The sequence below is a fragment of the Dendroctonus ponderosae genome, unplaced genomic scaffold, assembly GCF_020466585.1.
Source record: "Dendroctonus ponderosae isolate FM_Combo_2020 unplaced genomic scaffold, Dpon_F_20191213v2 Dpon_F_20191213_4, whole genome shotgun sequence".
Lineage (NCBI taxonomy): Eukaryota > Metazoa > Arthropoda > Insecta > Coleoptera > Curculionidae > Dendroctonus > Dendroctonus ponderosae.
In genome coordinates this window covers 3267592-3281902 of record NW_026018611.1, presented here as the reverse complement: position 1 = coordinate 3281902, position 14311 = coordinate 3267592, and the positions used below count along the sequence as shown (strand labels likewise).

At 35.8% G+C, this 14311-nt stretch overlaps 3 protein-coding genes across 7 annotated transcripts; 1 reads left to right on the top strand and 2 right to left on the bottom strand.

Moving 5' to 3' along the window:
* Positions 1 to 3323: 3323 nt before the first annotated feature.
* On the bottom strand, positions 3324 to 6425 carry LOC109546844 (cytochrome c1, heme protein, mitochondrial). Its single transcript, XM_019917982.2, has 7 exons — positions 6106 to 6425; positions 5884 to 5931; positions 4438 to 4586; positions 4176 to 4341; positions 4000 to 4126; positions 3761 to 3945; positions 3324 to 3706 (listed from the first exon to the last, which is right to left on the bottom strand). Exons 1-7 carry the CDS (start codon positions 6175 to 6177, stop codon positions 3533 to 3535), a joined length of 921 nt encoding a protein of 306 aa, XP_019773541.1. The 5' UTR covers positions 6178 to 6425; the 3' UTR covers positions 3324 to 3532.
* A 511-nt stretch (positions 6426 to 6936) lies between these two features.
* On the top strand, positions 6937 to 13496 carry LOC109546815 (protein LSM14 homolog B). 5 transcript variants are annotated; one of them, XM_019917941.2, is made up of 11 exons: positions 6937 to 7207; positions 9215 to 9559; positions 9611 to 9682; positions 10087 to 10190; positions 10252 to 10362; positions 10452 to 10633; positions 10757 to 11003; positions 11083 to 11231; positions 11316 to 11434; positions 11571 to 11818; positions 12911 to 13496. In XM_019917941.2, exons 1-11 carry the CDS (start codon positions 7087 to 7089, stop codon positions 12911 to 12913), a joined length of 1701 nt encoding a protein of 566 aa, XP_019773500.2. In that variant the 5' UTR covers positions 6937 to 7086; the 3' UTR covers positions 12914 to 13496. The 5 variants fall into 5 exon arrangements, with proteins under 5 accessions (XP_019773500.2, XP_019773499.2, XP_019773502.2 ...); XM_019917940.2 differs by having other exon boundaries at positions 10075 to 10190; XM_019917943.2 differs by lacking the exon at positions 9611 to 9682.
* On the bottom strand, positions 13467 to 14292 carry LOC109546819 (transmembrane protein 234 homolog). Its single transcript, XM_019917948.2, has 4 exons — positions 14157 to 14292; positions 13859 to 14001; positions 13650 to 13809; positions 13467 to 13596 (listed from the first exon to the last, which is right to left on the bottom strand). The coding sequence occupies exons 1-4, from the start codon at positions 14170 to 14172 to the stop codon at positions 13532 to 13534; spliced, it is 384 nt and encodes a 127-aa protein (XP_019773507.1). The 5' UTR covers positions 14173 to 14292; the 3' UTR covers positions 13467 to 13531.
* Positions 14293 to 14311: the final 19 nt, after the last annotated feature.

Here is a 14311-nt window from a genome sequence, read left to right as displayed (position 1 = left end):
TTCATATTCTAACTTTCTTAACTTAAGGTTTCTTGTATTTTACTCTCTGAATGTTTTTTTCCGAACATTGTCTTAGCATTCCTTTACCTCTCGTTTCTCAAAATAATTCCCAATTTTTATGATATCGTAGTTTTGCTTATGAAATATTCTTATTTCTTCCACAGGCGGAATATGTTCCACTCTTTGATCCAGGAGAACTTCTGAAGAGTAGACAACATAAAGCTTGTCTAAAACAAAACAAAATATACGCATCGTCGAGGTAAATAATTTAACCACTTGACGATTTAAATTATTGGTTTACGCCTCTTTACTCCTGTTTTATTGGTAACCTTAACAATCAGTTGAAACGGTGAAGAACTTATCGGTAAACTTGCCTCCGTTAGCTGCTTAATGGCGATCAGAAATTTATTTTTTACTACAACTGGAACCTTGGACAACAGTTTTTCTTGTATTTTTATTGATATCTTTCATAATATCTTTTGTTGATGTTGCGTGCCTTTTACTATCTTCCGGTTGTTTCATGCATTATCATTCGATTCCGTTTGTGTTATATGTTAGTGTCGAATTCCTTGGTCCTATTTCACTTTCGTCTGTTTTATTGCCTGCGTTTGCAACAGTTTTTTTGGCAACTCTAACAATTAGGTGACGACGGGTGTGCGTTGCGTGTCTTCTCCTATTTTCTGGTTGTTTCATTCATTATCATTCGATTTCTTTCGCGTCTTATGTTAATATAAATTTCCTCAGTTTTATAATTACCTACTTTTGCTTTAAATAATTTTATATATTTTAGTCTCAATGTGTTTTAATCAAATCATCAATGTGTTTTAATCAAAGTGTCCGTAAATTTTGTATTACTTTTTTTGCAGGATTTTTGTCTTAACAGTAGTTCTATAGGGTGACCCAAATATGAATATTAGCTAGACCGCGAAGGTTGAAGTAAATTTTGTTTAATTTATTGATTGATTTGTGAGAAGTGCAGATTCTTCTGTATAGATGAACCGAGCATAAAAATAGTTTGAAACATATTACGAAATAGTTGTGATGTATGAAGCTGAAAGTACGGTTGAAGTTAATAGGCATATTGGATCCATAATTATCTCAAGATGGAATTTCGCTCCACAACAGTGAAATGCGGAGAATGACAAATGTCTTGGTTGCCCCGATCTCATCCTGGCGCCTATAAAACAATTAAAAACCTTGTTTGTAAATCGTTAAAATCGCCAGGGATCTATTTTGTGGCGCTGCATTCCTGCAACTTAATTTATGGCATGCTAAATGCGAACTCATTTCTTACACCCGATTTAAATCTCAATCCGATTAATCTTCTTTTAAAATGCGACTTGTTGCATTTCTAAAAATAACTTTGCGTGCTTAAATTTAGGTATGTATTGGTCTTAAAATACACCCAACCCACCGATTTTGGGGTCGAGTTTTTATTTTATTTATTTGCTTGTTTTCGAACCTGTTTATTTTGTTTTCCTACACCAGGAATTCCTTTCGGATTACCATTTACATCGAATTCTTGGTCAACGATAATGTAATCTGGCGAGTCCCACCGAGTGGCCGTTAAGACCGGTAGCTAAAAACTTTTACTTACACAACTGATGATTTCACACTAAAAATATCTCAGTATTATCGCGTTTTTTATTTCCAGCCCATAAATAAGCAGCTTAATTCTTCATTCTTCCAACTTTGGCTCAATCCTCAACATCATACTTTACTAATGAAGCAGAAGCTCTTAAGCGCTTATATTTACATGTAAATCCTTGAAAAAACGCACATGTACCCATGTAATTGATGGATGTTTTAATTGTCTTGAAATTTTTACCAAAAAAATAAAAATATCTGTTTAATAACAGCCCTCAAACGGAATTAATATATTATTTTAGCCAATACTAAAGCATTATTTCTTCTTTCGTTTAACTTAATTTTGTCTGCGTTGAACGTGCAAGATTATCAGTTGCACTTTTACAATTTTTTTAACGAATTTTCCAAAAATTCAAAAGGTTTAGAACTAGAATGAGTGTTAATGGAATGCGCTCTTTCTTTATCTGACAATTTGTGGTTTTTTATTGAATATTTTTGCTTATTGTTTTAGTCTATCTGTAATATTGTTCTTTTGCAACCCACTCATTATTAGTGCGCACAGGATGAGATGTAATTTGTTAATAGAGTTGAACGCAAATTTCCAATCGAAAATGTTGCTCGTTTTGCAAAATACAAGTAAAAACGTTGAAGAATAACTTATAAGGATATTATTTAATTTAATAATTAATCTCCTTTGCATTCGCTTTTTTAAGCTACCTTACTAAAATGTTTTTATCAATGCTATATCCTGTTCCACTTCCTTTCGTTATTTCGTTAAAAAATTATTAAAGAAGAATGCTGAAAGAGTAAATAACACTGAAACTTTCTTTATCATCAAATCGACTAAAAAGTTCTTAGATGCATTATAAGTTTGATTAGTTTTAAGACTTCCTTAGAATGTCACGCCTATGCAAAGCAACGGGTTTTGTATTTTTTTTTTGAAATGATCGCTTATTGAAGTTCCAAAACTGTTTTTAATGAACAAAGAAAATTAATTTTCAGTATAGATTTTAAATCTTCGAACTATTTTGAATGCAGTTGAGGCGATTTTATCGGAAAAAGTATTCAGCTTTCAAAGACTTTAGGTGTACTAAAATTACTTGTTCCTACGATACTTTTCTTCCCCATTCAGTCAATGCTTCGATGGGAAAGGTCCACTGTGCTTGAAATATTTGCTATGTAATGACCAATGAACTTATGCCATCTACTTATATTCAGCTGCACGTAGATTATGGGTTCCCAAATATGCCTAAGCGTTTAAACTTTTTGATTTTTTTCCGCGATTGAAATTAGCACCTTAACTGGTAGTTAGAAAGGGCAATTTATAACACGACCTTTGAACTGCCAATAAAAAATTAATAAACCTGATTTGTTTGTAATTCACATCAAACTTGAGTAGGCAGATCTACGACAATGGTTAATTGATTAATAAATCCCAAGAATAACTGTAGCATTCCATGTATGTAAGCGTACAAGTACGAGTATGGGTTTAGCATATTGTAATCGGCTGAAAAACGGTTAAATTTCGGTTTGAAAACAACAAACAAACTAACTGGCCTTCCCCCTATGCAGACCAGATATAAACTAAAATACAGGCAGAAAATGCCTACTACCATTGCTATATTCCACTATTCGCTTTTGCGTACCACCATCTGAAAGAAAGTCGTTGTTTATTTGAACCATAGATCGGTTCTATTCCATCTGCATGTAAATTTATTTAAAAGGAAACAATGAAAACTGGAACATATAATTTATATAACAAATAACGTGACATGTTGAATTTTCATATACGGAAACTGAAAAAAACTATTCGTAGAGGTTCAATGCAATAATTTCAGAAGACAATGTATAATGATATTTACATAAATAAAATTAATCTTAAAAGTATGTTCTTAAAAAAATTAATTGGCTATCTGGTCACGCTGTTGAAAATTTGATGGACTCTTTACTCCTTGGGTTTAAAAACAATTTTTCTTGACTTGAGAGATGACCATTTGAACCTCTTGGCATAGTAACTGACGAATGCGAGAGTGCTGAAAATTGCAATCGCCTTGATCAACATTCGTTTACGGTCGTCATATTCTGGCTCTGAAGTCCATTTCAAAAATGTTCCGACATCCTGAAAAACAAACAATTACAGAAACAGATCATTCGTAGTTGACATGGTTTTTACCTTAGCAAGTTGGCTAGCAGTAGCTGGGGTTCCATCGGCATATTCAATAACTTCATTGTATAGAGCTTGAGCCATAGAAATAGCTCCTCCTGGGAAGTAGGGATTGTAATACTGTCCCTCTCTTATGATAACTCCAGCTGGGGCGTCGTAATAGCCCGTAAGCAGTGAAAATAGGTAATCTTCCCCTAAAGAAAACATTCGTCAACTTTCCAAAAAGGTTTTCTGTTTTATTTGCATACCTCCATGTCGGCCCAATACGATATAACTCAAATCTGGTGGGAAAGCGCCGTTGTTCGCTGCTCTTGCGGCTTCTTCATTCGGATAGGGATTTGGCATGTAGTCAGACAATTTACCAGGCCTTTGGAACTATACGAAGTCGTTAATAAATAGCAACTGATCTGAATGGTAGACAAACCATGTTTCCAGCTTCATCGGGGCCGTCAGTATATAGCTGCTCGGCGGCTTCAGCTTTCGCTTCATCTTCAGTATGGGAAACGCCAACTAAGTTACGATAAGCAATAAAGCGCAATGAGTGGCAAGCTGCACACACTTGTTTGTAGACTTCGTAGCCTCTCCTGATACTGTAGGAAGAACAAAAAATCATGCAAAAACAAATCCCATAACTACATTTAATATTCTGAATAGAAGATACATATTTTGCAACTGTTTTTCCATACCTAGCATGATCGAGAGAATTAAAAAAGCCATTGTGACTCCATGGGTTTTTCGGTGGATGTAAGTCAAGGTCTGAAGCCCTAACTGCTTTATCCAAAGTGTAAATAAGTACGCCTGCCCCACCAGCTGCCACTCCTAAGCCGCCCAACAGCTAGAAATGGTCTTTAAGTAAACATCCACCAACATCTAAACTTATGCTTGAAAACGCAGAATAAACTGATTACAGACTATCGTTATACCAACTGGCATTTTTTTAAACTACTTTGGAAACATACAGTACCGGTTGTACATAGAATGTGAGCTTCTAAAAGTAAAAAAGTGGAAATGTCCTAATTAATTTAAGCAATTTAAATCAATAAGTATAAATCCTTTATTTTAAAGTACATACATTTGAAGGTTTTCAAAAGTGTTCAAGTAACAACAAGCACTGTTAAAGCCCGGAAAAGGAAATTGATCTCAAGTTTAACATGTAGAAGTTTAAGCGCTTGAAAATTCTACACTTGCCAGAATATTTTTCAATTATTGTTCATCATTGGGTCAAGAAAGTATGGAACACTGCTAAATTTAACTCTTGAAATCTGTAAATTGCCACATAGAAAAAAGGGCAAATCTATCTATGCGTCTTTTGGGACCACAAATTACTCAACTCTTTATCTCTTGAATGGCTACTTTTTTCAAAGCTTTAAAAGCTTACGCCAGACGTTGTGGAGAATTTAAGGGGACGAACATGGATCATGTTGCCTTCCGCCCATTTTCTATAAAGAAACTTTGCTGAAACTCTCCTTTGAACTTTCAACTTCAATTTAGGTCCACATATGTTCTTTCTTCATCGAAGGACTGATAACTTTAAGTCCGAAGAGCATTGATTTGTATCCTAAAGTTACCAGTCCATCTTCTGAGTCGGATGTTGTACATTCGGCTAATGCGTTCAGTTCCATTCGAGCTTTCTATTGTCAATCCCGTTTTTTCAGTCTTTCCTGATATGTTTACTTGATATACTTCGTTTATGGTATGTCCAACAATGCTGTTGGCAACAAAGACTCTTGTCCAGTATCTTCATTGTGATTGGTTTCTATTGGGCGTCTAAGAAAGATATTGTCGGGCAAAGCAAACCGCTCAATTTAAAATGTTCAATGTTTTTGGATCTGAAGGGTTTAACGTGCTTTTCACTAAGCGCCTATTATCCATCTATTTGGTGTTTTATTGGTTGTCGCATAGGGCTGAGAGTTTTTCTTTGGTTTGTAGGCACGTTTGATGGTTTCGCAGTTGTTAAAAAGAATACCCAATGAAATAGTACACCAAAAGCTTTCCTAACAAATTGTCCTTTAGAGAAGAAGTAAGAAGCAAAAGTGAAACAGTCCTATAAGGAATTCGTACGCATTCAAACAGTCTACATATTAACTGATGGTTTAAGCAAATAACAATTGTAACCTAATCAGTATACTTACAGCTTTCTTTCCTTTCGAAAAGTCGCGGGTAGTGGAATAAGCATTGCCCTGGAAGAGAAAAAATCTGCTGTTAATCGAGGTTATGGCTGATAGTCGGCATTGATGATATAACACTCATACTTGGGAATATATAACCAAAGCAGCGGTGCACTAACAGCCAGAGACATTTTATTATGAATCTAGAGTTCAGTGGAGTTGAGTAACAAGTTATGAAAAGCTCACCTGACGTAAACAGTTTGTTGTATTGGACTTTAAAAGTCCAGCTCCACAAATTCGACCAACTCGGGAAGCCATGTCAATCGATAGGGTGGATGTTGAGGAATTTCGTCACGTAATACTAAGCCCTTAATGCTTGCCAGAACCTTGTAAATATTGTGGATCACCGGCCCAAAGTCCAAAAATCTTCGATGATTCTTCTCCTGAAGGAAAAACCGAAGATTTTTTCAGCTTTTTGACATTTACGTAACTTGCGAGCGCAGAGAGTGAGGAAAATTTACACTATATTGTTGGCTAAGCTGGCCTCTCATTGTTGCCGTTGAGGTGCGATTTAAAATGAAAATTTAAATCACACAGAGAAAAAATCAAGATTTTGAAAACTTTTCTGCAATCTGAACGATTGAGATTCAATATAATATTGAAATGTTTTCAGAATTTTAATAATTTTCTAGTTTATAAATATACATAATACAAATCTAACTACAATACAAATGCAATAATATAAAGTCATTCTATAATACATTTTTTACTAACGAAGTCGAGTTTCCTGTGGAAATGACGATTTCCGACCACATTGCACTCATTAAAATTTACGGTAATTCTTTACTATAATAATAATTTGATACTTTATAATTAAGTGCTACTTTTCCGTAAAGTATCTCAAATAGAAGTAAATAAAAAAGTAATAATAGAAAATTTGAAATCTATACTTCAATTAGTTGGTAGACTTCGATAGAACAACCTCATTATGTAATTCCGTATTTGTATAAAGTGCATTCGTTCATCTATCATAGTTTCCAGGTGAATAAACTCACATCGGCAACGACGTAATATGTCACCAAAAGATATGTCAGCAGTGTCAGCTGTTCGTCGTCGCCATCGCCATTATTATTAGTGTGGGACAGCGATTGTGTCGGTTGAAAAGTCGGAAGCGAAAATAAATCGGTGATCATCCGTGTAATTTCGGAAGGAGGACATTGGTTCAAGATGACGACGGGAATGCCTGAACTAGGCTCGAAGATCAGCCTTATCTCCAAGGCGGATATTCGATATGAAGGGCGATTATTTACCGTTGATCCCCAAGAGTGTACGATCGCTTTGGCGTCCGGTAAGTTCACAATAATTGTAATATTTCAAGTTTCCCAATGAGTTTTCACAGCCCCCAGCTATGGGTTTAATGTGGCCAGTTCACTGACGGCTTCACAGCAAAATTTCAGTAATTTAAAGTGTTATTATGTTCGTCAATTTTGTGCTTATTTGGCTACCTGTCAAAGACAACAAAGATCTTGGAAACATTAATTAAATCAGTCGTTAAAATAAATGTGAAAAGTCACATGGATAAAGCAAATGAAACCCGAATTCCAGCAATAAACAACTCGAAATTCCAACTTTTTTCCGGCTGAAAAAAGTTTGAAAATGGCCGCCGATTTTTTCTTTTTGTTAAGGAATGCCAGTTATATTCTTTAATAAAAGCTCGTATAAGGTATTTCGCCTTCAAGGTAAAATTATATTCAATTATCAGCATGGATATATTGGGTTTCATTTTATGTTTGTTCATGCGATTTAACAGAAGATTTCAAGTTTAAAATCAAACTGTTCGACAACACTTTTATTTCTTTTTCAAGGGTTTTAACAGGTTAAAGTGTGTAATAATATAGTAGCTCTTCTGCCTCACTAGTTTATTCTGCCACAATTGTGAATTTATACATAGTCTTTTTTCTTCTTCAGTGTCTTTCGTCATGCTTTTCGAATATGGAAGTTAAAGAATGGGTTTCTGATAGATAGATAGATGGGAATGAATATCTGATGGATAAATGACTATGGATTTTACTTAATGGGTCTTTTATCCCTGATCAGATAATCCCAATCCATTTTCTCAATAGTGACAAAATACAGATTCTGATGGTTAATTTCTCAACCGGTTTATGCAGGGGCAATCCTCACTAAGACAGCACTTCTAGCTGACTATAAGTTTTGCAGCAAATACGAAATACAATAGGGTCGATGCACAAAAATTTTTTTGCTTGGAACTTCTCCCAAACGTAGGGTGAGGGTCGCTTAAAAGAACGCCCAAAGCAAATTTCTAAAAAAAATTAATATCAAAAAAAGGGAACGAAAGTTCTACTGTGACGTAGAGTGGCACAAGTATTTTATGCGAACTTACATCGAAATAATCCTCAGAGGCATAAATGTTACTTTTTGCAGAAAGACCGGTGCAGTTTCGCCGCGCTGCTTTCAACCACAATTTTCGTTTCTTTTCGTTCAATGGCACTTACAAATGTTTTTCCTGGTGTAGACGTAGTAGTACTTGTACACTGTGGCACCATACAGTACTTATAAGCCATTTTAATTCCAATAATTGAGAAACAAGCAAACCAACACACAATATTCACATTAGAGCATGGAAACACGTATAAGCGCTGAATGTGGCGGAGCAGAATCATGCTTCGTGACGTCACAGTACGATCAGCCAATAAACTCGTCGTTTCGGTGCGCTTTGTGTAAGTTTAAACTTGACTGCTGATAGATTTGTTACCAGTGGACAGAATGTGAAAAAAATGTAGTGCCCTTATTTGTTCGTCAATAATCAATTTTATGAAATAAAAAAAAATGTGCAACGACCCCATTGTATAGAAGAAAAGTTTGAAGAGTACATAATTTACTCTTTAAATTGTCTTAATTTAGATATGTTTTCCTTGTTAACCCTTTGTGGTTGAAAGCATCTTCAAATAAAAAGCAAGCAGTTTATGCAAATTTGACTTAAATTGTGTGCATGCAAACCCTTTAGGTTCATATTTAACTTTCGCCATCATTCAAAGTTGTGTGTTGCAAAAATATAAATTGTCGATTTTCCAATTGGTGTTTTGCTAGCTGAAATTGGGCCCAGTTCGTCCAAGATTCGGCCAAGTTCATCTCAATCCGGAATATATCACGAAAGTCTGCGGTTTATGATGTGTTTTTTAATAAATACACATCCTTTGAATGACGTTTGTGGTTGGGAATTGAACCTAAATGCGCTATCATTCAGCAGATACCCTGTTGTTAAACAAAGCGCCGCAGTCAATACCTACTTAAAGTAAAATATGCCCTAATTGTATTCTGATTTTAATTTCAGTGCGTTCCTTTGGAACTGAAGAGCGCGACACCCAATTTCCGGTTCCAGCTCAAAACCAGGTGTACGACTACATCCTTTTCCGTGGATCGGACATTAAGGATATTCGCATCATGAACAACGTCGCCCATGCTCAGCCTCTAAACGATCCGGCTATCATGCAGCTGTCCGTCCCTCCGTCTTTGGGCGCCCAACAATACCAACAGCATCCCATTCTGGGACACATGGCGCATCCTCCATATGGGTCGTTTCTTCCCATGGGCGGTTTGTCCAGCAATGCTGGCGCCCCAGGCATGCAAGCCGCTGGCATCAATCGAGGAGCTACAGCGGTTGGAAGCTCAAAGCCAAGTGAGTTGATAGTTTCACCACCTGGTTTCAATATTAAACCATCCAATGTAGTTGGACCGCCGTCATCCATCTTGTCGCCCCCTCCTGTAGGAGAACAACCTCCAAGATCCAATGAACACTCCGGTAAAAAAACTGTCTTTTTCTGCTTTTGCTTGCGCGTATGCTTAAATCGAAGGTAGTGAGTTGCTTTGGAATTGCTTTGAGTCTTAACAACAGTGGGATGTGGCTGATTTTCAATAACAATCTTAAATTGATTTACAAAGATGTTTTTTTGAAGTTCCATCGCGTCTCAAGTCAGCGCGTGGTGGATTAAAAAAACATCTCTGTATAGAGGTCCCAATAAACCTCAACCTTTACGACAATGTTGAATTTTACACGTAGTAGTCTGGAAACGATGAGTACCAAAATAACTCCGAATTAAGTTTGATTGGTGGTTTTTTGGTTGCTGCTCCCTTGCTTGCTACGAATGTTTGCAATTTTAACGTTCAGAAGTTTTTCTAGAGATCTCAGTTTAGATTCTGTTCTAGAATTTATGGGCGGCGTTGTCAGTCGAAGCACCACACCAGCTTCAATGGGTTCTCGAAAGTCCGGGTCAGTTGACCAAGGAACTCAAGCCGGAAATGTACAAAAGGTAAGCCACACTATTAGATGGATTTTTTAGCAATAAACAAATGTAAAATCGTATTTATCAGGATGGTTCCAAGCGGCAAGCCAAACCCAATCAGCAACAAAGGGGGCCACCGCAGGCGAGAAATCGATCAGGGGAGAGAAGAGACTCTCAAAATAGAGGCGGTGATAGTCAGGTATATATTTTTACCATTGTCCGCTATGGAGATTTTTAGATTTGTTTATATTCAATTGCAACTTTTCAAATACTTGTTAACGTTCTTAGGAAGTATCGAATCAGAACTACAATCAAGGGCGTGCTCAAAACAGGGGCAGAGGCCAACAAACCAATCAGTACAATAGAAGTGATCAATATAACAATAGGAACAATCAGTACAACAACCGTGGGGGCTGGAATAACCAAAGGGGCGTACCAAGAGGCAGAGGAAGACCAAAGGCACCATTTAGGTAATTTTTTTTAATTTAAATTTATCGCGTGCAGATAGTTTTACGCAACTACAGTAAATCCCCTTAAACCTTCAGCCCGAACTTAAACCTGTAAAACCTACTAATAATGTAATTTGGTTTTAGACCTGGAATGACGGCACCTGGTCAAGGAGGAAATAAGAGAAATACTCTCAAGTTCGATAGTGAATATGACTTTGAACAGGCCAATACTGAATTTGAAGAACTGAGAAGCAAATTTGCTAAGGCAAAAATAGAGGAGGCAGGCAGCTCTAAAGCAGAAGTAAACGGAGCCCCAGCGGAGACTGAAAAGAAGGAAGATTCAGGAAATGAGACTGGGGCTGGCGAACCGGAGCAAGAGGAGGACCAGGAAGTAAGTTTTCCTTTTATTTCCCTTTCTTTAAATCATGATAACATTCGAAATATGCATGGCTAATAATGTTTTTATTGAGGTGTTTTATGACAAAACCAAGTCATTCTTTGACAAGATCTCTTGTGAAGCCGCCGAAAGGGCGAAAGGTAAGTTGCAAAGGACAGACTGGCGCCAGGAAAGGAAATTGAATTCCGAAACTTTTGGAGTGGCAGCGACAAGGAGGGGAAGGTAATTATTAAGGCCATTTTTAACACAATTATTGTACTTATTTTTATTTGCAAGTAAATCGTTTATAATATGGTTTTTCGTTAGTTACCGTGGGCGCGGAGGATACCGTGGGGGATTTCGCGGTGGTTACCGCGGTGGATACAGATATCCTCAACAAAGAAAACCCAATGAGCAGCAACAAACTAACCAGCAAAGCCAACAAGGTAATTTCAACACTTTATTTATTGAACAACAATTTGCCTGTGTAAAATGTCTGCTGGGCAATGGTCCACGTATTCCATACCATTTTCTTACTTACAAATCAACGAGCAAGTGTTAATATTTTTTTCTACGATAAAGGCAAGAGTGATGTGATCATATATAGTCCGCTAACTAGCGAGGAAGCAATGGCTAGAAACGCAGCAGAATCAATGAAAGCCGAAGATAACAAAGATGTTATTGTTGATCAAGGTATTCCAGTTGGAAAAATAAATTTTGATGATGAGAAAGATGATTTGCCAGATAATGAGCAAACTGAGGAAAAAGAACCACAGAAATTAGTGGAAGTTGCAGCTGTAGCTGCTACTTCTTCAGCCTGCGTGGGTCAGGTGATTTGGGTTCCGTCCTTGTCTTGAAAAATAACAAAATACCTTCTAAACTCACTTACTAAGAACACAGTGTATTTTACACATTATTATTCAGAATTCTCAATTGTAAGTGAGCGATGAATCAGAATTTAAACTCGGCACGTTTTTAATCAGGTATATTGGTCTGACTACAGTGGGTCCCAAATGTTGTAGATTTTGGTGAGACTGTTCTACTAAAACATTTATGAATTGTTCAGATATATTTTGCGTGTCCATTTTTAATAAGCCATCAAAGTGAAGTCAAATAAATTTGAACAATTGCATGCATGCTGTTATTAACCCTTTGCACTCGAGCAGCAGCAGCAGCAGCAGCACTACAGCTACAAGATACAACTTGAGTTTTGGTCAATTTGTTAACTTACTTTAGTTAGCCTGAGCGTTATCTACAGTGAGAATAACACTAAAAGCCTCGTTAAAAAATGAATAGAGATGAAATCAGTAAAGATCCAAACAAACTCGATTTTCCAACTTTAAACCAGCAAGTTACATCAACACATTACGGCTATAACAGGAAGAATCCGCTTGGAAAGATAGTGTTGTAAGAAGTGACGAAAAGTTAGAGGAATAATCTATTGAGAAAAACATTAAAATACGTGCAAGCACTGTTTAAGCTTGGCCCACGAGATAATATAGAAACAGTGGGTTTTTAAATGTTTGCTGGTATGCTATGGTAAAAAATGGAGGAGGAGACGCTATAAGCAAATATACAAATACTAATTAATAAATGTAATCCTATTTAACACATTTAGCTGTATTCAATGTAAATTGGAAGAATGTTATTATTTTCATGTTTCAAGAAAGTTATTTTTAATAACATCGTCAAAAAGGTCTCGAGTGCAAAGGGATATCTACATGTTTAATTAAGCCCCTGATATTTAACATATTTAGAAACTTGGAAAGTAAATTAGTATAAAACATACCTGGGTAAAAAGAGTTTAAAACAGTACTGTAGAATAATTTTTAATTTTTTTGATTCTAGTAAATAAGGGTGTAATGTCCGTTGTAGTAGTAACATTTAATTTAAACCGTATTAATGTATGTACGGTTTTTCAGTAAATCCATGATCTGATGATACAAAACTGGCTTCACTGACACAGGAGTCTGGACAAAACCCTGACTGATCGACGGTAGAATTTCATAACGTCTTCGAATCGTAAAATACCAGTTGACTGTGATTGATTAAAATTTGAAATTTAAAGTGTAGAACTTGGCAAACGTCGTCCCAGATAAGTATCTCGTGTGCTTGTAGTGTTTTCTACACTCCCTGGTGTCAGTATTAACTAGTAGAACATATGTGTACCTTAAGTGATAAATATTTTTATTTTATATATAAAAAATCCGACGATGTGGTTGGCTTAGCGTTAGTGTATATTTTGTATGGCTCGTAGAGGTAAATCTTTTGTTTTTTTTTTATTCTGGATAGTTATTAGGTCAGCTGAAGCAGCACCGAAATTAATTTTTTTTTGTAATTTATTCCTGGATTTTTTTTATATCAAATTTTCGCAATTACTATTTGGTGATCTAAATTAAGAGATGAGCTTTAATTTCGCCGAGTTTAACTCTGTTGTTGTAATTTATTTAAACATTTGTTAAAAAACGCTACTAAATGGAGATTGTAAGTAAACAATTGCATTTATTATTATTACTCCTTACGACTAATCTTGTGTTGAACATTTAACGTTTATCATAACAACAGAAGCATGTTCCCAACAAAATAAGCGCAGCTCCGGTTAGAACACCTGAAATTTTCCCAGTGAATTTTGATTGAAAAATGTGAAGATATTCAGCTTACGGTTTGAAGGAAGACTTTCTTCAAGGTACGATCCAGATAGTGCAGTGAAAATAAACGTGAGAGAATTTGCGATTGGCACTGATAGGGTAAGATCCATATTTTGTAAGGTAACAAAATATAAAACTGATCCAATTTGGTTGAGACCCATTGGAAGGAGGTACTAAAAGCAGTTGTTTACTTGGCTTATAAAGTGATTGAAAGTAACTTACATCCAAGTTCGTTGCTAAGTACTTGAGGTCTAAAAGAAATTGCTCGAGGGCGGAGTTTGACTTTATTTTTGTTATGGACTTGGAGTTTCGCTTAATGACTGGATTAGTGAGGCCCCACAAAGCTGATACACAAGTCAACATACCTGTAAGTTTGAAAGTAATGTAATAATGATCAGTAAATTGTTATACTTCTACTGTTTATAACGCATGTTGATATTAAACATTTGGTATTATTAAATAACGCTTACAAATCTTGTTCTCTTATAATTTGGTTTGGTAAATAATGAAAAATACTCACAAATTTCGAAAAGCATATCTGATTACTGTATTGTAGCTGATTTTTTTTTATTTTACTGTAAATCCAATAAATGTTTTCATTCTTTGCAGACAAACACGATTGTTTTTGTATGAATTACATAAACTGAAAAAAAAATTGGGTTATGTGTTAAAACA

Bases quoted from the DNA above. Each gene is read 5' to 3' on its own strand.
- LOC109546815 (XM_019917940.2), top strand. From the start codon at position 7,087: ATGACGACGGGAATGCCTGAACTAGGCTCGAAGATCAGCCTTATCTCC. The intron at 9,683-10,074 runs GTAAAAAAACTG...ATCTCAGTTTAG, and splicing joins AAGATCCAATGAACACTCCG to ATTCTGTTCTAGAATTTATG. The intron at 10,191-10,251 runs GTAAGCCACACT...CGTATTTATCAG, and splicing joins AAGCCGGAAATGTACAAAAG to GATGGTTCCAAGCGGCAAGC.
- LOC109546844 (XM_019917982.2), bottom strand. From the start codon at position 6,177: ATGGCTTCCCGAGTTGGTCGAATTTGTGGAGCTGGACTTTTAAAGTCC. The intron at 4,127-4,175 runs GTTTGTCTACCA...GACTTCGTATAG, and splicing joins CCGATGAAGCTGGAAACATG to TTCCAAAGGCCTGGTAAATT. The intron at 3,946-3,999 runs GTATGCAAATAA...TGTTTTCTTTAG, and splicing joins CGTATTGGGCCGACATGGAG to GGGAAGATTACCTATTTTCA.
- LOC109546819 (XM_019917948.2), bottom strand. The intron at 13,810-13,858 runs GTAAGTTACTTT...AACTGCTTTTAG, and splicing joins ACTTAGCAACGAACTTGGAT to TACCTCCTTCCAATGGGTCT. The intron at 13,597-13,649 runs GTAAGCTGAATA...GGAAAATTTCAG, and splicing joins AGAAAGTCTTCCTTCAAACC to GTGTTCTAACCGGAGCTGCG.